Source organism: Gavialis gangeticus, unplaced genomic scaffold, assembly GCF_001723915.1.
Source record: "Gavialis gangeticus isolate Ggan-Ray unplaced genomic scaffold, GavGan_comp1, whole genome shotgun sequence".
NCBI classification, from domain to species: Eukaryota; Metazoa; Chordata; order Crocodylia; family Gavialidae; genus Gavialis; species Gavialis gangeticus.
In genome coordinates, this window is record NW_017729001.1 from 32,556,512 (window position 1) to 32,575,598 (window position 19,087).

Genomic DNA, 19,087 nt, shown 5'->3' on the forward strand with positions numbered 1-19,087 from the left:
CACCTTGCCGCTGCCCGCCGGGCCCATGACCAGCTGGGCGTAGCGGGGCATGGCTGCGGGCTCCCCGCTCCCGCGGGCTCGCGAGGCGAGGCGAACAGCACAGGTGTGACCCCGCCGCTCTGCCGTAGCGGACAGGACCCGGGCGACTGGGCGCCGCGAGGCTCAGAACGCCCCGGCGCACGGAGCGCGCTTCCGAGTGCCTGCGGCCCGCGCCTGCGCACACGCGAGGAGCCCCTGCGTCCTGGTCCTTGCAGGGCTGGGGAAGGGGCCCGGCTGCCCGGGGAGCAGGGGGTTTGCAAATTGCTGCGTGGCACAGAGAAAGTCCCTGGGGGTTTATTCCTGCCTCTCAGCAGGACATGAAAGCAGCAGGACTGGCCAATGGGACGCCGGGTCTGTCCCGGCCCCTAGCAGCACTTATGTTCTTACTCACACAGACTTGCAAAATAAACCCTTCTCCCCACCTTGGCAGGAAGCTTCCCTTGTCTGCGCCTGTTAACCAGGCCCTGGGGAGCTGGGTCTGCCAGCTGCCTCCTCCCTGGCAGTGCTAGCAGGGAGAGCGCCCCGAGCCGTCCAGGACCCCTGGCCTCCCCTGCTGCGCGGGGTTCACAGCGCTTGGAGGCTGGGGGCCCTCATCACTCCTGGAGAGGATGGGAACACAGTTCACAGTCAGGGAAGCACGAGCAAGGAGCAGCCAGGTGTAGCTAGCAGGATCTCAGCACCCAGGTGAGGTTGCCGCTTGCTGGATCCTTCTAGGATGAGCAGGGGGAGAAGGAGCTGGGCTGATGTATTTAGTGCACAGAAAGATGGAACCGCCTGTTGTGCAGCCACATATCTGACACGTGGGGCACATCTGCATGTTGCAGTACAGGTGGGTTGCTACAGTGCCCTGCTTTAGTGCTTTTGCATGGGAGGTTGGTGTTTGTGTATCTGTTTCTTTGACAGATCTACTGAGCAGCACTACTGCAAGACGCCAGAATGCCCCAGTAATGCTATGTACTGAAGAGAAGAGCGTCTTTGAGGGTCAGGCTGCGATGTTCTGGCTGACTGTGAAGCAGGCTTGGGAAATTGGTAGGGCTACTTGCAAAACTACTTGCATGAATAGCTGCTCAGCTAACCGCATTTTTGCCTGATCCAGAGGCACTTATTCAGGCAAAACTTCCCTTGCAGTGAAAGGCCCAGGCCTTCAAAAGACCATCTCAGAAAGGGTTAGATTGCTTGTCTAACTATTGGGTTTTGTTCCAGTAAAACTGATGGCTGCATTTGCTCGCTCTCTCTCACCAGAAAACATTTGTAGTAACTGAACTAAAGTATTACATTGAGAATTTTCCCATGAGCATGTACTTCAGGAATTGGGCCCAGGAAAGCTTTGTTCGAATATGAACCACCTGAAAACAGGAACAGCTTCAAAAGTTGCACTATGTGAATTAAATCAGGGGAGTCCAGAAGGAACATACGTAATCTTAGCGATTAAAAATGTTGTGTATCAATCAATGTTTAGCCAGGTTGATTTAATGGGAAGTTTGAGAATGACAGGCACTGCCTGCTAAGTTTGTTTTTTAAGACTGACAGTAGGACGTAGCATTACATGTGGTGCATCACAGGGCCTAACTGGCTTTCTTCAGTTACAGGCACCATGACTAATAAAATTGTCAAATCAGGTGGGAAGAAAGCTGAGCAGCCCCAGCCACGACTCCCGCAGCAATACCCTACATCCTGGTTGAAGTCTGTTCCCATTCCAAAATTGATGATGACTCCTTCACTTCTTAAGGTACATGTCAAATCCAATGAGGAAGGCGGAAATTCAGGTCTCTCTGTACTTATAAGCCTTTTTATTCACACACAATAAAAGGTTCTTTGGTTTGCAGAAATAATAGTAAGCATGTTTGGGTGTGCGACGACAAAGAGACTGTGCGCCTCTCTGAAGTCTCTGCAGACATGCAGCTGATTGTCAGCAAGAAGTATACACTGTGCGTGGCCCAGTCAAGAAAGAGAAGGCAGGCCTAAGTGTATTACTCTTTCCTAGCAGTTAGAGTTATCAGACTGGGAATTGCACCCAGATCTTACTGCCAGGCTTCCTATGATATTTTGGGCAAGTCGCATAGCCTAAAATTGAACAAAGCATCTACTAGCGTAACTACTTCTTTTTTGCAAGCTATCGGGTATTAATTGAGCCAAAGACCCTTGTCTGCCTTTGTCCTCAGGCCCACATGCTTGCAGAGCTGGACCTAACTTGGTGGACATACTCCGATCTCAGCAGCGGCATGGAATTCCCTGCCTCAGTCTCCATCTGTAAAATAGGCACAGCCAGAGTTTGCTTGCGGGGCGTTTCTTGGGGAGGAGTTCCGCGTGGGCAAGCTACAAGCAGCACGAGGGGCCCTACGGATCACCCCGCCCGCACTCACTGCAGGCTGCGCCCGGGCCTCCTTCCAGTCTCCCCTCTGCAACCCTGCTTAACTTCGCCTAGCCTTTGTTTTACGGCGGCCGCGTAGGCTCAAAACAAACCCAACCCAACCCAGCCGCCTCCCGCCTCCCCGAGCAAGTCTCTCGCTGGCGTCACCCGGCCCCCTCCGAGCTCTCGCGAGAGGCCGCTGCTCTCGCGGGACCTCGCATGTGGTGTGGCTGGGTCCGGGCAGCTGCCTCGTCCCGCCTCACTGCGACCTGAGGGGCCGCGGGGGTGAGCACCCTCTGCGCGCCGGGATCCGGCCGGGACCCCCCTCCCGCCTCCCTGCCTGACCCGCTCTCGCTACCGGGCCCGGGCCGGCGCGATGGCGGCGGAGGTGGCGGAGTGCGCGGTGCCCGACGGCCGGGGGGACCCGCGGAGCAGCGCCCGGGTGGACGCCGACTGCCCCCTGCGCGTCCTCTACTGCGGAGGCAAGTCCGGTGGGGGGCCCAGCTCGGCCGGCCCCCGCCACGCGGGCCTGTGGCGGGCGCGTGGGCTGCTGCCTATGGGGCCGGGGCGTGGGTAGGCGTCAGGTGATTAATGGGGGCAGCCAGAGAGGAAACGGGGCTGGGAGCGAGGTCATAGTTTCGTAGGTCATGATGGTGGGAGCGCGGTCATAACCAGCACCCCAAGAGGTATGGTGGGGAGCAAAGCTGAGGAGCCAGCGAAACTCCGCTCGGAGATGGGATTGGACCAGGGGCAGGAAAGCGGCCCCTTCCCGGTCAAACTGGCATGGCTGGGCCGCAAGGAGGGTGACTAGGAGGTCCCAGGATTTGGTGGGGTTGTGGAGCGGGAGCGTGTAGACAAAAAGGTGGCGGGAGACTGAGACAGGAGACTGGGTGGGATAGACCTGGGGTCTGACTAAATAACAGGCAGTTTTTGTGCTCCTATGGCAGACAAGGGGGCCAAGTTACCCGTGGTACAAGGTCCAGGCAAGGTGGTCAGTCCAGAGTTACAGTTGCTGCGACTCTGCGCGCATTAAGCGACTCTGCACCTGAAGGGAAGTCCCGTGCTCACACTTCTGGGTTACTTGCTCTGACTAGGCCCATGATGCACCAGTTTTCAAGGTGGTTAACATGTATAAAGCTAAGTCGAGACAAGCGAGGTTGGAGCTACTGAATTCATTCACGTGAGACACCCAAACATGAGGTTGCTAAGACTTGGATCCTGACTTAGCCTTATACAAATGTTGAAGTTGTGGTGGTCTTGGGTGTCGCCTGCATGTGAAGAAACTGGCACGGCAAGGCTCGTTCCTGAAAACCGTATTGGCGTGAAATTAAGGAGGGTGAAACCTTACCGGGTCTTGCCATCCCTTCTTGGAGTGTGCCGCTCTCCATGTTGCAGTGAGCATCGGTTTCTTTGAAGGCTGAATTTAGGACCTTCAGATTGAGCAAATGCATTTTCATTAGTGCAAAATAGGTAAAGAGTTGCAGAGCACAGATTATATGATCGCTGTCACTGGTTTTTTGCTCCTCTTACCCTATGCTATTACTTTTGGGCTCTGTCAACAAGGAAAGGTAACCGCTTGAATGCAAAAGATAGTGAAAATTGTTACTGGTTTGGTGAATACCTTGGAATACAAGTCTCATTCTTGTCACTTCTGTTTTAGGACGTGACTTAGATGGTAATTCAGATAACTTTAGAGGGGCATGAACTTTGGTAACTTGCCTTTTCTGAGGTAAAATCAGTAACGCACGCCTGTGCTCTGCTTTGTTAGCAACCAGTGTGGTTAACGTGAGAAGGGAGAGGTAGTTAGCTGTGTTCAGTGTGACGTAAGTTGGAAGACAGGGTAGGTAGCACAGCACCTGATGACATGAACTTGAGTTCACAAAAGCTTATGCTCTGCCTATGTATCTTAGTTTGTAAAGGTCCTTCTCTACCATGCCTTCGAACTTAAGAAGTCATTGTAATGGCGCGAGAAGCTGTCTAAACTAGAAGGATGGAGGGGTTTGTTCTTGATACCCAGCAAGGACATTTAAATTTAACAATCTCTCTCTTCCTTCCCCAGTCTGCTCGTTGCCAACAGAGGTGAGTTCATTCAGTCTTGTTTGAGTTTTATTCCCCTCGGTGTCCCCACAGTGCTGCTTTGCCTACAGTACTTCCTCTTGATTCCATGCCATAGCTGGTATCTGGTTGAGGACCACATAGATTTAGTCACTGCTTAGGTTTAATCGGTTAGCAGAGAGGCAGCTAAGCTGGCTGGCAAATGGACCTCTTGGTCTCTAAGAAACTCTCTGGCTTCATGTGAGGTGGCACAAAGTCCCATCCCAAATGGGTTGGACAAGCCCTGTGTTGCTTGTTTCTGTTTCCCATCCCCGCATGCAGTCAGGTCAGAGAAAAAATGTTACCTGTGCATCATGCCATGAGCCTGCTGCTAAATTTAAATTGCCCACTAACAGAACTGTGCTGTGTGTGTTTGTGCTGCATTCTGTAGTTTCCTGGTTCACAATGTGCACATGCCCTTTCTTTCCAGTACTGTGAATACATGCCTGATGTGGCTAAATGTAGGCAGTGGTTAGAGAAGAACTTTCCAGATGAGTTTGCAAAGCTTACAGTAGGTAAGAACATCTTTCTTTGTTTTCCAGTTGGGGCTAATAACAATCCTGTTAAATTGTGGTGCAGCCTGCTGCTGACCCTGAATATTTTACTGCCTTCCTGTGATTCACATAACTGTGCTGCAGTAACCTTGCATGTTCCTCACTGCCCTATCTCTTTCTATCATGCCAAGTCTAAAATACAGATCCTCTCTTTTGGAGACTGTAAAACCCCTTTTGGATACCTTAAAAATACTAGTTTGGCAACAGGTGAGAGTACTTTAATTCTCTCGTGTGGTCTCTGGAAGGGTTAGAAATTTTCTATTGCTGTTGATCATCTGTTCAGTTAATGTCACATCCCTTTAACCAATAAGGATTATTTAACCCACTTTAAATTACCTTAGGTGGAAAATGGGAAATTCAGCCTGTCTAAACAGGCAGGATTACAGAAACAGAGGGGTGTTTAAGAAGTGGTCACATTTGGAATGACAATGGTGAACTTCTATGCATCTGTTATATGAAGAGGCTTCTGGATTGGTGAATTTATCCTCAAGCTAAGGTCTCTTTTGAACATTGGGAATATAATTTACTAATTTATAATATATCTAAAGCATCAGATAGATAGCCCCAGTGTCTCCAGAGGGGGATGCTGAACTAACAGAAGAGGAATTAACATCATGTCTTACTGTTACCGCAAGAGGATTGTGCGTCTCATATTTCTGGTGTGTGCCAGTTCACTATTAATTTAGTTTTTTTCTTTTTTTCTTTATAAAGAAAATTCCCCTAGACAAGAACCTGGGGTAGGAGAAGGTCAAGGAACAGCAGGAGAAGAGGAAGAGAAGAAAAAGCAAAAGAGAGGCAAGGTCTAAGTAGCTGCTTGTGGTATTGCTTTATATGTGGTCGGGGGAATTCTGTCTACCCAAAGATAATCTTTTGGGATAAGCTACACTAGCACAGCTTCCCACCCTTTGGGCTCTTTTTAGACCTCCCTGGGGCTGAGATGCTCAAAGCAGATTGCAATCCCTGGAACTGGATAGCAGAAGAATTGTCTGCACAGTGTTGAGCATCTTAAAATTAAGGTAGTGACAGTATCAGAAGACCCAGACTGGCTTTCCTGACCATTCAGGCCAGTTCTGACATTTATTCAGAGAGGACTGTTATTTCATATGTTGCCTTCTCTACTGGCATCTTAAGAATGTGTCCTGAAATACTCCCTTTCTGTTGGACTGTGGCAGTAGCTGAAAAGATCTCGTGGAGAGTAAAGCTAAACTCCAGTGTTGTCAGTTGAACTGTTTTGTTCCCAGCAACTTTATGGGATGCCTAGTGATGAAGTGTAGGTATTGAGGGTCCTGAATCCATTACCATGTACAGTAGTTGGGAAATTGTCTAGTGACAGTTTTTGATTACTGTAGAAGGTCTGTCTAGCAACAGCTACCGCCTTCTTGAGACTTGCTGGGCAAGCTTCTACTTTCAGGAGTTGGCAGCGCTGCCAGCATTGGTTTCCTCCTCCTGTGTGCCACGCAGGAAAAAAAAATGCCAGAACACAATTCATATGTGCACGTTGAATTGTTTAGCTTCCTGACTAGGTGACGTGTAATGGAATTACTTCCACTCACTGCAGTGTCCTTTTTTGGCAATACTAATAGCAGGCTCCCAGGGGCATCTTTCACGCTTGAATTTGCAAGTGACTTAAACACTGATCTATCTGAATTGTCTACCCAAAGTAATTAACTTTCTTTCCATCTCAGATCTGAATAATTATGAATACATATTTGCTTGTGAGGTGCCCATTATGTCTGTGGCTCTCCATAAATGACTGCTAATCACTCAGTAAGCTTCAGTTTTAAGGCTGAATGTGGTTGCAGATGTGTTGTTGAGTTCTCTGTCTTGCTGCTGTTAATGCCTTGGTAACCAGTCATGTTTGCCTTTTTAGAAGGATTTGTGGGGCAAAACAATCCTTTGCACTATGTGGGCTGGACTTTTCATCCACAGATGTCAGAATAATTCTGCCCCTGTATTAAATGAGCATTCAAATAATAGGGCCATATTGCAATCCAGTCTTATTTTCGAGTGTGTGTGTTTTAAAATGCTTAGTTCTTTTCTTCTAGAATTTGAAATTTGGCAAGGAATTAGGGTGATTGGGCTTGGGTGGGTCAGGCAGTAAGAAATTATTACTGGGAGTTAGGGGGACCAAAAAGAACCAGAAAAACAGAAGCAGCAGCAAAAGAAACGCCCCTGACGGGTGACACCTGGCTAGTTATTAGTCACTTATTATATGGTAACATCCCAAAGACCCCAGTCAGGACTGCTGCTCCTCTGTTGTGCAGTGCTGAGCACAATGTAAGTGGTTGGCAAGCTCTGGCCCAGAGAGTTTGGAGTTAAAGAAAAAAATATTTGAGCCTTTGAAGGGAAAAAGCTTCAGAGATGCTTCCAAACCAGGGCGGCTTCTGTCACTGCTGAAGAGAGCAGGGCTGGGTGTAAAACCTTTTGGTCTCCCTCCCTCTCTAAGCCCCGCAGGTTTTGATAACAAAAACCTTCTTCTAAGCCTTCACCTTCTCTGGGTGGGAGAACTCCTGGGCTCCAAAGACTGTAGCTACCTTGGCTTTGAGAGCCTGCCTGAACCTGATTATGCTGGTGTCAAGTAGAATAACTCATTCATGGTTGGGCAGTTGCACTGTGGTGGGTGAGATCGTAATCTGGCTCCAGGAGTCCTGATGGGCTGCGTGGACATCTTGTGTGCATCGCTCAGGACAGTTAATGCCTGATGGCTCAGGTCTGACGTAAAAACAAATGGCAAATAAGTTGTAGAAGCCTGTAAAAGTTCAGCTGACTGGTAACTGGGGTCAGTTTTGAAGAGATGCAATGCTCTTTTGCTCATTTGGATTGGCATCAGGTACTAGAATCCTGCACAGAAACGTGGAACTGATGCCTGGACAAACACACGCTTACATTGGTGTAGTTAACTTTGGTTTTCTCCACTAGTTTTCTCACCAGAGCAGATGGGCCAACAGCTATCAGGAGTACCTGCTTGCAGCCAGTGCTATTACGGTGCCTTGCCACAGGGGGAACAAGACATCTGTTAGAGCAGGGGTTGGCAAAATGTGGCCCGGGGGCCGGATGCAGCCCGCCAGGCCATTCTATCCGGCCCACGGGGCCCCTAAAACATTTAGAAAATTAATATTTATCTGCCCTGGCCTGCCTGTCATGCGGCCCTTGACGGCTTGCCAAAACTCAGTAAGTGGCTCTCTGCCCAAAATAATTGCCTGTCCCTATGTTAGAGAGAGAGCCTAGGGATGCAGAGTCCACAGAAAGCTTACCATGGAGAGTTGTTTCTCATTTAAACTACTACTTTAGGCAAATCTCAGAAGGGAAGACTAACATTAACCAGGCCCTTTGTGTGGGAATGTGTAATGTTCCAAGTGACTATATGTGCCTGTAATTCACAGCATTTAAAAAACTGAGTTAAGGTGGTAGAAGTCTGCTCAAATCCCATTGTTAGGAACACGGCAAATTACTTCTCAAATATAATATATTTCAGCCACTGCACTGCTCTGAGTAGAAATAAAAAATTAAAATTAAAGCTACAGCCTTATTGCCATGTATATATTACTGTTTCTTATAATATTGCAGGGTTAAGAATTGTCCATCGGGTGTCATACTATGCACACATACACAATGAATATAGATTTACAAATTTAAGTGAAGGGAGGCAAATTCTTTCAGCTACCATGTGGGAAGAAAAATGGCATCTCAAACGCCTATTGTTTGTAATGCACGTAGAGCATTCTGTAGATACTGACCTAACTTTGTGTGATCTCAAAGGTGGCAGAGGTCAGATAAAACAGAAAAAGAAGACTGTTCCACAGAAAGTGACAATAGCAAAAATTCCAAGAGCAAAGAAAAAATATGTCACGAGAGTGTGTGGCCTTGCAACTTTTGGTGAGTTGATTTTTGCCAGCTGAACACTTCCAGTGCTGCTGCTTTGCTGTTTGCTTTGATTAACTTGGTTCTTCATGCTTTGTGAGTTAATGATATAAGGGAAGAGATGGGTAACAGCCAAGCCATTTTCTTCTTCCCCTCTTGGTACCACCTCTTTCTTTACTGATGTTTTTGTTCTCCTCTTGTCTCTGCTTCATCGCAGCCCTCCTTAAATATCAACTGCAAGCCAAGTATTCTCTTTTATCTACAATGTCTGAACAGCAACATTTGCCTAAACCTGTCCTGTTACCTTTTACGTTGATTTTGATCTAAGTGCTATGAGCATTTATGTGCTATAGAAAAGACTTAGTGTAAAGTGAACTAACAAGTCTTATAGCCTGCAGCTGCTTGCAAACAGGGTCTAATGTTGTTAATAATAATCTTCATTAAAATATTCCTCCTTCTCTTGGTATAACTTCAGTCTGTATAACTGTTTCTTTCTTCCTGAGATAACCTTTGCCTGTTTTAAAAGTCCTTATTTTCTTTGTGATTGTCTTTAAGAAGCTAATAGAAACAAAGATTCAGCTTCTCCTTGATGCACTTTAGTAAACCCAACGTGGCTCCCTTCTTGTTAAATAACTTGGTTTATGAGGGGTCAGTTTAAGTGACAATGACTTCGTGGTAACCGAACTTCTTAAAATTAATTTTTTGCCACCACACACTAATACATCCCCAAAATAGGAATGTCTTGGGGCCACTTGAAGAAATGTTGCATTTAAAATAAAGTGTCCCATGAAGAGTTAGGCCAAATTTGGGAATACATGATCTTATACATGGGTGACAGGGTATGGTTCTGCTTTGACTAGAAATATTGATGCAGGTTAACTCCAGAACTGTCCCTGTTGCCTCCGTAATTAAAGCAGGGTTTACATTTTGGGGGTTAAGCTTAAGAAGAAACACGTATGATGCTGACTTTTATTTCTGCCAACTTTCTTATGTAAACAGAAATCGATCTTAAGGAAGCACAGCGGTTTTTTGCTCAGAAATTCTCCTGTGGTGCCTCAGTAACAGGAGAGGATGAAATCATCATTCAAGGAGACTTTACAGATGACATTATTGATGTAATACAGGAGAAGTGGCCTGAGGTAAACAAGGATCTTAGTTTATCATTTTTCTTTTTTTTTTTTTTTTTAAATCTAGATCCTAGTCTTCCATTCTGTAGCTGTGAGGCTGCAGCCCATGACTTTGATATGTGATTCTGAAAATTGTTTTCCATCCCCGCTTAGCCACAGAAATGTCTGATTATCAAAGTAAGAGCCCGCAGTGAAGACTGTGTGACCACTTCTACATTCATTGTAATCCTTCACAGATGCGTGAAACCTAAGAATCTCTCCCAGCTTCCAAACCCCGCCCCCGGCAAAAAAACCCACTAGTGCTTCATAATTTGGTAACACAAAGTCCTTTGGAAACTGCAGGGATGAGGGACACTTCAGCACCTGGATAGATCTCCTAAACATCTCTCTGGTTTCTTTCATTCTGCTCATTAAATGCCAGTGTCTCCCTAAGTGATCTGTAAGGTCATGCCCTATGTATGACATGCTGCCTATCAGGAAAGGAGCTCCTCTTCAGTTACTTGGGTAGAAAGCAGATGATGTGCTTTCCTGCTACTTAAAATGCTTCCTTTGTCTTAGGTGGATGATGACAGCATTGAGGACCTTGGAGAAGTGAAGAAGTGATTTGAAAGACTACCTTTATTTAATGACATGGTTACAGGCGACGTAGCCAAAGCGAAGCTCCCAGACACACATATTCTGCAGTAAAGCTGTGGGGTCCTGTTACCCTTGGTGTTTTCACCATTCTGTGTAGACTGCTTGATATTTTTTGTTCTGTTGTTGTGATAATTTGCCAAAGTTAAACTGGGGGTTTTTTCATGCTTCTGCATGAAGTAGAATTAAATAAAGTTCCTGTTCCTTGCTGGATAAGACTCTTGCTCTTTCTAGAACCGCCTTTTATCTTCTTCAACAACTTTTAAAGAAACGTGAGGTCTGAATTCCCAAAGGGACTCTCATCACTTCCTTTCTGATGATCCAAGAGGAAGTGAAGCCAGGCTGGCGTGCTGTCACTAGTAATGCTGTTGAGAGAGTTGAGAAAGCCAAGGAGAGTCATTCCTCCCCTGCATTCATCTTCGCCTGGAGATAGGAAGTCAACCTTCCCCCAGTGGGAGTGCTGGAACTTACCTTTCCTTCCCCCTCTGCCAGCAGGCTAAGGAGGTGGGGAGTCTTCCTGGATCTACCTTTTGGCAGGTACAAGAAGTGTTTTTGTACCTGCTATTAAAAAGTGTCTGTTGGATGCAAGATACCAAGCCCATAGCTGTACCAGCCACCCTTTCACCCCAGATATGGGTCTAAGAATGGGCTCTGTGCTGTCCTCCTTTGCAGAAGTTTCAGCCTGTCTCCTGGACACAGAGCCTGTGCATTTACCCATCATTCCACCCATTTCTGCAGCCGGTCACAGAGCCAATGGTAGACCTCTGCTTCCTTAGGACTGGAAACAGCAGTGGAAAAAAAAAAAGGCCCAGGGCAGTGGAGTTTACAGGTTGGTTTTATTACTAAATAAATAGGTGTGTACAAATGTTGTGCAAAACATGTGGCATTGCCACTGGCCTTTGGGTACGTAATGGGTAAGGCTTTGATTGGCCCGGCTCCCTTCACACAGTCTCCCTCTGGGGCTGGGGCAGCGTTGTCTCCAGGGGGCTGTGCTCAGGGCCAACAGGGTTTAGGGAAAGCAAAGCAGCTTCCTAAAAGCTTTGCAGGGGAGCAATAAACTCCCTGGTTCCTTCTGTACTTATTGCAATATCAGAGACATCAGCTGCAGGGCAGTGCTGCCCACCACTAGTCTCTTGCTGCTACTGCCTGGAGTATCCAACTCAGTGCTAGCAGCCTTTGTAAAACACATGCCTCGCATCTCTGAGCTGTGGCTAGGACTTGGCCCAGGGGTTAGGGGAGCCACTTGTAACAGCAGCATTATTTCCAGAACTACTGACCAACACGCTGTGAGACCTTTTCAGCCGGGTTGGATGAATCCCTGAGGAAGACGCTGTACAGAACAGTCCTGCATGGGGAGCTGTAAAGGATTCAGGAAAGGGGCAGTGACAGGCACTCCTGTGGTTGGGTGGGAGGATTTGTGATTTCCACAGAACAGACAGTACTGGCCAGGTCCGAGCACAGAGACTTGCTGGGCTACTGCTGGCTGAGGGAGTTGGCCCATTCAGCAGCCCCTCCAGGAACATGAACAAGCACGTGTGGGCATGAGGACCTTGGGAGAGGAGAAACACAGTGCAAGTTCTCATGAGCAGCTCTCTGCACACATGTATGAGTCTGCCCCAGCATTTGCTCCATTGCATGCCTGTGGGACAGCTCCAAAGCCCTTTGTTGGTGCAGGGAACCATCCAGACAGACAGTGGAGGTAACACCCTATCACTGACTGACTGACAGTGTGAATTGTGTGTAGGGAGCCCCTTGTCACAGGCAGGCTGGGGCTGGGTTGCAGGAGCCTTCCTCATGATTACAAAGCCGTAAACAGACATCTGCTCGCAAGGAAAGGGGATGATGTGTCTCTGCTCCCAGCAAGCAGTTCCTGGGAGCAGCAGGGCTTGGGAGGAGATGTAGCAGCAGCTGCCTGCCCTGGGATCCCACTGCTGCAGTGTGCAAACCTGGATGGCTTCCCCTCATCAGGAATGAGGTGGCAGAGAATGGGGGGGCATTGAGACCCTTGGCAGTGCCCTGTGATGCCATGTCATAGTGGGGAAAGGGGCAGCAAATTGCTGGAGGCAGCGAGGTGCAGCCGTGTTGCATGGCAGAGCCCAGGGTGGAGGGCAACAAGCAACAAGAACTGTTCCTGATTTGAGACAGTGGTGGTGAACAGATATGACACGACATGGCTGTGCTGAGAGCTGGCAACCTGTCTCCAGCAGCACGGGAGTGAGACGACTGAGTCTGTTGGACAGACCAGTCCCTCTAACTGGAGAGCCCTGGGGTGGAGGGGTGAAAGCTGTTTGGGACAGTGGGAGGCTGAATCAGGGTCTGGCACAGCTGGTTCACTGGCTTGTGCCCTCCACAAGCAGCTGGAGAGCCTCGAAATCAGCAGCATAGTGCTGTGGGTCTTACCAGTCAGGTCCCCAGACACCATCCAGAATGGGCTGTGCAATCTGCAGGCCATCCTGGGAATATCCAGGCCCCCAGCACCAGCTGGGCACAGTCCACATGACTTTTCCAGGAGTGCCCAGGGGTCAAGTCTGCTGGTGCCGGCCTTTGCAGACAGTGAGAGTTTGGCTTGAGTGCAGATGTGTTCGCTAGTTGTCAGCTGGACACTGCAGCCCCTGGCCCAGCCATGCTGGCACCCACGAGCCAGCTGAATGTCGAGATGCTCGTGCAGCCATTGCATCCCAGCGGGCAGGCTCCAGGGTACGCAGCTGTGGGTCTCGGCTCTTCTTGGTCCAAACAGTTAGCTTCAGACGGGACACAGGCCCTCAGAGATGCGTTGCCGGACAGGCCCCTCTGTTGACCAGAGGCCATGGCCTCACTCCAGCTCTGCTCTCCAAGGTGTCCTGGGTCAGTGGGCACAGGTGGGCAGGACTGTGGGTCCTGAGGTCAGACTCACTTCTGTTGTTGCTGCTGTAACAGCCCGGCTGGCTGAGGAACCCATGGCCCTGGCCAGAAAACCCTATTGTCCTTGCCTTGGGTCCATGCCCAGGGCTCTGGGAGATGCTGGGGCTCAGCTGCCTTGGTGTGGGGGGCATGGGGTGCAGGGTGGGTGTTTCAGAAGCCCCCTCACTGCTTGGTCCCTTCCGGACTGTTGTGCAAATCAGTTATGCTGCCCAAAGGCGAGCCAGGCCATGTGGGCACCCACAGCCCTCACGAGGCAGAGGCAGAGGCAAAGGCAGGCTTCCCCTGCACGTGGCCTGCGTTAGATGTGGCACTCTTCTTTCCGACCATTCGGGTGTCCTGGCCTCCGGTCATTCAGATTGGATGCCCCCATGCCCTCCAATGGCACCACCACCTCGTCTGGCTGGCAGTTCTTGTTCAGTTCCACCACGCGGGGCACCACAGTTGACCAGCGATCTGCAAAAGGGGCAGGGGACATGGAGCAGGGAGGCTCATAGCTCCCACCCCACAGCTCTGAGCATCGCACACAAGGACATCCGTTGCAGAAGCAGTCGGGGCAACTGAGCCCCTGGCAGGGAGGACGACTCCAGGAGTCACGTTGTCCTTCCCACCCCCTTGTCCAGCCAAGGGACCCCTGGGGTGACTGCAGGCACCGAACAGTACTCTTACCTCTCCGCAGCCGGCCCACCGTGTGGGAGAAGCCGTAGTACTGGTAGGTCTCATTCTTGCCTGGATCCTCATTGATGATGCCCAGGTTCTGATTCCAGTGTGACCAGTTCACCTCGTCGACCCTGTGGGAGACAACGCACTCCTAGAGAAACACTGGAGCAGACTTGGGGTGTCCCATCTACCCCCAGGAGTTGCCCACAGGCCCAGCAATCCCACGAGGTACTGAGCAGTGGCCCCCCAAGGCTTACCTGAAACACCACCTCCGGTCCGGTGTCCCGTCGATGCCCTTCCCCACCGTGACCATCTCCCCCGAGCGGAAGGCTTTCCTCAGGAACACTGGGAAGGACCTCTCAATATCTAGGATGGTGGTAGCCCACTGCAAATGGGAGCAGCTCAGTAGGCACCACAGGACCCAAAGCAGTTCTCCCTTGGGGCTAGGTACCCCACCCTAGCTAGTTTTCCATGGGAGCTAAGCCCTAGCCTAGAGCATGGCCAGAGGCCACACTGGATGAGGTGGAGGTCATGGACTAGGTGGACGCAGACAGGCCTTTCCACATCCAGCCCTGAGCAAGGGGAAGGCATGTGGCGGTAAAGTGCCAGAGCCCCTTCTACACCACAGTTGAGCCCTAGTGTGCAGGCTGTGGACTCTTAACAGGCAGAAGGAGAGGTCCAGAGCAATAGGTCTCAGCTTAAGGGCTCAAGCCCCATGAAGGCCCTTTCTGTGGGGGAAGGGCCACGAGCTACTCTGCTTGGGGATGTGGCACTGGAGGTGGAACAGGGAGCCCTGGCATGTGTGTGGGGAGCCAGGCTCTGGTGTGATGGCCCTGCCAGCGCCCTCGGGCCACGCCTCACCTGCAGCTTCCAGATCTGCTTGCTCTCCTTGGACACCTGCCCCACCGTCTCACCCATGAGGGCGATGAGCATGTTAAGCAGCAGCACGAAGGTGAGGATGATGTAAGTGACCAGAAGGATGATGAAGACGCCAGGGTACTTGGCACTCTCAATCATCTCCAGGTCGCCCATGCCAATGGTGAGCTTGAAGAGGTCCAGCAGGAAGGTGCTGAAGGTCTGGCTGTCCCGGCAGGAAGGGTAGGCTGGCATCGTACAGTTGGACTGGTCCTTGCCGCAGGAGCAGGGGTTCAGCAGGGAGACCAGGGCTGGGGCAGGGTGAGGGGAGGGGCAGGGTGAGAGACTGAGGCACTTGGCTGGCTCCTGTGAGCCAAGGCTCTGCTCACTAATACACTATTCCACTAATACACAATCACATTAATAATGCATCTCTGGAGAATGCATTAGCTTGGGCACAGGCAGTCACAACACCACCTTCCCGGGACCTGGGACAACTGGGGAAGAGAGATCCGGGCCCTAGGCCCAGTTCCCTTTTCCTAGCTACGGAGCTGCCCCGGCTGTGCCCCCCACCCTGGAGACCTCAGCCTCATCACACAGCTGGAGCCTGACAGTTGTCAAAGCAGATTTTTCCCAGATTTGTTCTGCAGCGATGCCATGGCAGAGCTGCTCAGTGTTGCGTTCCCCACCCCCTGCACTGCCCCAGGCACCAGGCTTGCAGCTCCTCAAAACCCCACGCGGGCTGGGGCCTACCTGAGGCATAGCCGATCATGAAGAGCAGGTAGACCAGCAGGAACCGGAACAGGTCTTTGAAAAGGATCTGGACACCAGAGGCAGAGTCAGCACCTTGCCCCGCACAGACATCGACCCCATTGCAGCAGTATAGCTGCCAGGCTCATATCCACAGCCCACCTCAACCAGCGCCCTGTCTGACTGGAGCCAGCACTAGCAAACCCTCCAGTAGGTAGGAAGGGGCAACCTGTCTGGGTTCGTCACACAGTGAGCCATTGCCAGGGACAGGCCCCCTCCTTGCCTGACCTTCTGGATCATGATGCTGTAGGTCCCGGTGAGCTTCAGCCCCCTGGTGAAGTACAGCGCATTCATCCAGCCCAGGACCAGGGCAAAGACCATGACGGCCAGGTAGGCTTCAATTCCTGCCACATACAGTCCAGCCGTGACGATCACCAGCACCGAGTAGATGAAGCTGAAGGAGGCAGAAGGACATGATTTAGCCTGGACAGGCCCAGCAAGGGGCCTGATCATGCCCTGGGCCACGCACTGTGCAGCAGGGGCTGTAGCCACATGCTCAACCAGGGCAATGCCTCCAGCCACCTCTGAGGTATTTGAAGGCAGCAGCTAGCACATATTTGTCTGACTATGGGCACATGGGACAAAGCCGCTCCTTCCACAGGCAGGGCCCCAGGGTCCATGGGGAGAAGTTGGGGCCAGAGAACCCCTCAGGACTTGCTGCCCTGAACAGGGGATACAGCCAGGGCTCGCCTGACTTATGCAGCAAGCGGGGAGGACAGCTGCATTTCCCTTCTGCTCCTTGCACACTAGTCTCCTCTCGCAGGGCATCAACTCATGACCCCCAGAAAGAGACATGGAGATGGGCACTTGGTGCCCATGCCTGGGGACAGCCCGGTCAGCAGGTTTCTCCCCACCATGAGATGGACAGGTCCAGTGCACACTGCTCTCTTGCGATGGGGGTTTGCCTCCCTGGACACTCCCGGGGCCACAGCTTCAGTGCATCTGGCAGCCATCTGTGCTTACTAGAGCAGCTGGAAGGAGCCGTCGATGAAGAATGAGTTCACGCCAGGGCACTTCTTCATGAACAGGTCCTTCACCTGGGGGTGGCAGGATGTGGGTGGAACAGGAGTCATTTGGCTGGGGGGTGAAGAGTGCAGGCCAGGGCCCCCAGGGGACACAGAAGAATCAATCTCCCCCAGCTACCCCTTCCCCACAACCCCATCCATCATGTACCACCCCCATACCCAGCACCCCCACAAAGCCCAGTGTCCACTTACGTTGGTGAAGAAGAACAAGACTCCAGTGAAGAGAGTTATGACCTCCCCGGCCAGGCGCAGATAGTCAATGGTGGTCGTGTAGGGGTATGGGGGCTGCAGGGCAGGACAGGCCAGCACTGAGAACTGCATCAGGACCCTCCTATCTCATCCCAAACCTCCACACCTAACCCAGCCAGCCTCCCCTGCAGAAGCCCAGCTACTGTTGTAGTCACAAAAACCTGCCAGTGCTCAACAGACACAGGGAGGCCTGCATAGGTACCTGAGCCCATCTAAGCCTGTTGCTAAGGCCACAGGGATACTCACGATGCCCTCCACAGGGCGGTAGTAGGCGATGAGGGTGAAGATGACCATGGCACACAGGTAGGAAATCACGCTGATGTAGAAAGAGACGGCCCCGAATTTCCGCCACTTGTCACGCAGCAGCTCGTTGATGGGCTCCACGGCCAGCATCTCGTGGCGGTTCTGCGGTGAAGCCGAGGGAGGGACCACCGTGAGCTGGGGGGGACTGGAGAAGGGCACTGAGAAGGCTGGGCTGGCTGCAAGCATGCCAGGAAGAGATGGAGTGGGGGCTGGGCTGGGCTGGCCACCCCAGCACCAGCTGCATCTGCTTCCTGCTGAGATGGGCAGATGCTGTCAGCCCCATGCTCACTGAGGCGTGCTGGGGACCGCCTCTCCTAGCAGGCGCTCTGGGGCTGAGAGCAGCAGGGTGTATAGCCATGCAGCCCTGGGGTCAAATCCTGCCAGGCACTGAGCACCATCAGCAGCCTGAGGGAGCTACAAGACAGGTCCTCCTTCTGAAGCCCAGGTCTGCTCTGCACAGACCCCCTGCCAGGTACTGCACCCCTCCCTGGCCCCCCGTGCTCACCTCGATCTTACTGTTGTACACCAAGATCTCCAGGACAGACACCTCCTCCCCACAGGTGTCCAGCGAAGACAGGTCATAGAGCGAGGAGTAGACAGGCCCATAGGCCCAGTCCTTGAACTTGCGGGAGAGGTGCCGGGCATCCTCGTCCTTGACCTCCCGGCGGATGATGTGCTGGAAGATCTGTCAGCAGGGCAGGCAGGGTGAGCAGGCGGTGCCATGCAGACCCCACAGCTCTCCACGCTGATGCAGGCAGCAAGCACAGGTGCTCCTCTGGCTCAGGGGCTGCAGGACCCGGGTGCCCCATGCAGGGCTGCAGCAATGAGATGGCCAGGCAGGGCCGGGGCAACAGGGAAGGCACCAGCCCTATTGCAGCAGTGCATGCGACAGGCTCCTCACTGTCCTCTTGTCTCATTAACCACAGCCCAGCTGTGTAGGCACAGCGCAGCCCCACTACCCCCACCAGGCAGAAGGAAACGGAGGCAGCACAGCTAGGATGCCAGAGAGGAATTAGCCCAGCCTGTAAGAGCACTTGTCTCTTAATGCTTCCTATGAAAGGATCCTAGCAGCTGCCTTGCTTAGGCTGAGCAGTGCATTGTGCAATCAGCTGTGGCCAGCAGGTGGAGAGAGCCACCAAATGATCAGACAGTGGCCAGAGACCGGAGCAGCCGGCTGAGGGCTCCAGTGTGCCAAGGATGACATGGTTTCAGCACTGACAAACTATATCAGCTTTGAGGAACCAGACCGCTGCCCGGGTGGTGGGTGGACAGCCCACTGGGGATACGGAGACAAACCTAAATTGCTCACACAATAACCAATCAGGACTTGTAGTAGAGGTGATATCTTTTATTAAACCAACTAGATTTTTGCAAAAAAAAATTCTTTAATTGCAAGCTTTCAGCACAAGCACCTTTCATCAAGCATTGGAGAAAAGATTGTAAAAGTTCTCCTAGGTAGAAATGCCCAGAAAAACCCACGAGAACTTTTACAATCTTTTCTCCGATGCCTGATGAAGGGTGTTTGTGCCCGAAAGCTTGCAATTAAATTTTTCTTTTTTTGCAAAAATCTAGTTGGTCTAATAAAAGATCTTACCTCTACTCCGAGTCCTGATTGCCTTTTCCTTTGGA

The 19,087-nt window shown here is 51.3% G+C and overlaps 3 protein-coding genes across 3 annotated transcripts in view; 1 reads left to right on the forward strand and 2 right to left on the reverse strand.

Annotated features, from left to right (window-relative positions):
* GPN3 (GPN-loop GTPase 3) overlaps positions 1–118 on the reverse strand; it is a 10,931-nt gene extending 10,813 nt beyond the window's left edge. The window contains exon 1 of the mRNA XM_019507321.1: positions 4–118. Within this exon, the coding sequence (XP_019362866.1) occupies positions 4–51 (48 nt within the window). The 5' untranslated portion in view covers positions 52–118. The remainder of the gene's footprint in view (positions 1–3) is intronic.
* A 2,507-nt stretch (positions 119–2,625) lies between these two features.
* DENR (density regulated re-initiation and release factor) lies at positions 2,626–10,869 on the forward strand. Its single transcript, XM_019507325.1, has 7 exons — positions 2,626–2,871; positions 4,449–4,468; positions 4,914–4,998; positions 5,749–5,832; positions 8,797–8,913; positions 9,898–10,037; positions 10,584–10,869. Exons 1-7 carry the CDS (start codon positions 2,766–2,768, stop codon positions 10,626–10,628), a joined length of 597 nt encoding a protein of 198 aa, XP_019362870.1. The 5' UTR covers positions 2,626–2,765; the 3' UTR covers positions 10,629–10,869.
* A 606-nt stretch (positions 10,870–11,475) lies between these two features.
* Positions 11,476–19,087, reverse strand: part of TRPV4 (transient receptor potential cation channel subfamily V member 4) — a 19,626-nt gene continuing 12,014 nt past the window's right edge. The window contains exons 7-16 of the mRNA XM_019507324.1: positions 17,964–18,143; positions 17,402–17,560; positions 17,099–17,191; positions 16,845–16,918; positions 16,110–16,275; positions 15,825–15,891; positions 15,078–15,382; positions 14,474–14,601; positions 14,226–14,347; positions 11,476–14,012 (exon numbers count right to left, since the gene is read on the reverse strand). Of these exons, the coding sequence (XP_019362869.1) occupies positions 13,858–14,012; positions 14,226–14,347; positions 14,474–14,601; positions 15,078–15,382; positions 15,825–15,891; positions 16,110–16,275; positions 16,845–16,918; positions 17,099–17,191; positions 17,402–17,560; positions 17,964–18,143 (1,449 nt within the window). The 3' untranslated portion in view covers positions 11,476–13,857. The remainder of the gene's footprint in view (positions 14,013–14,225; positions 14,348–14,473; positions 14,602–15,077; positions 15,383–15,824; positions 15,892–16,109; positions 16,276–16,844; positions 16,919–17,098; positions 17,192–17,401; positions 17,561–17,963; positions 18,144–19,087) is intronic.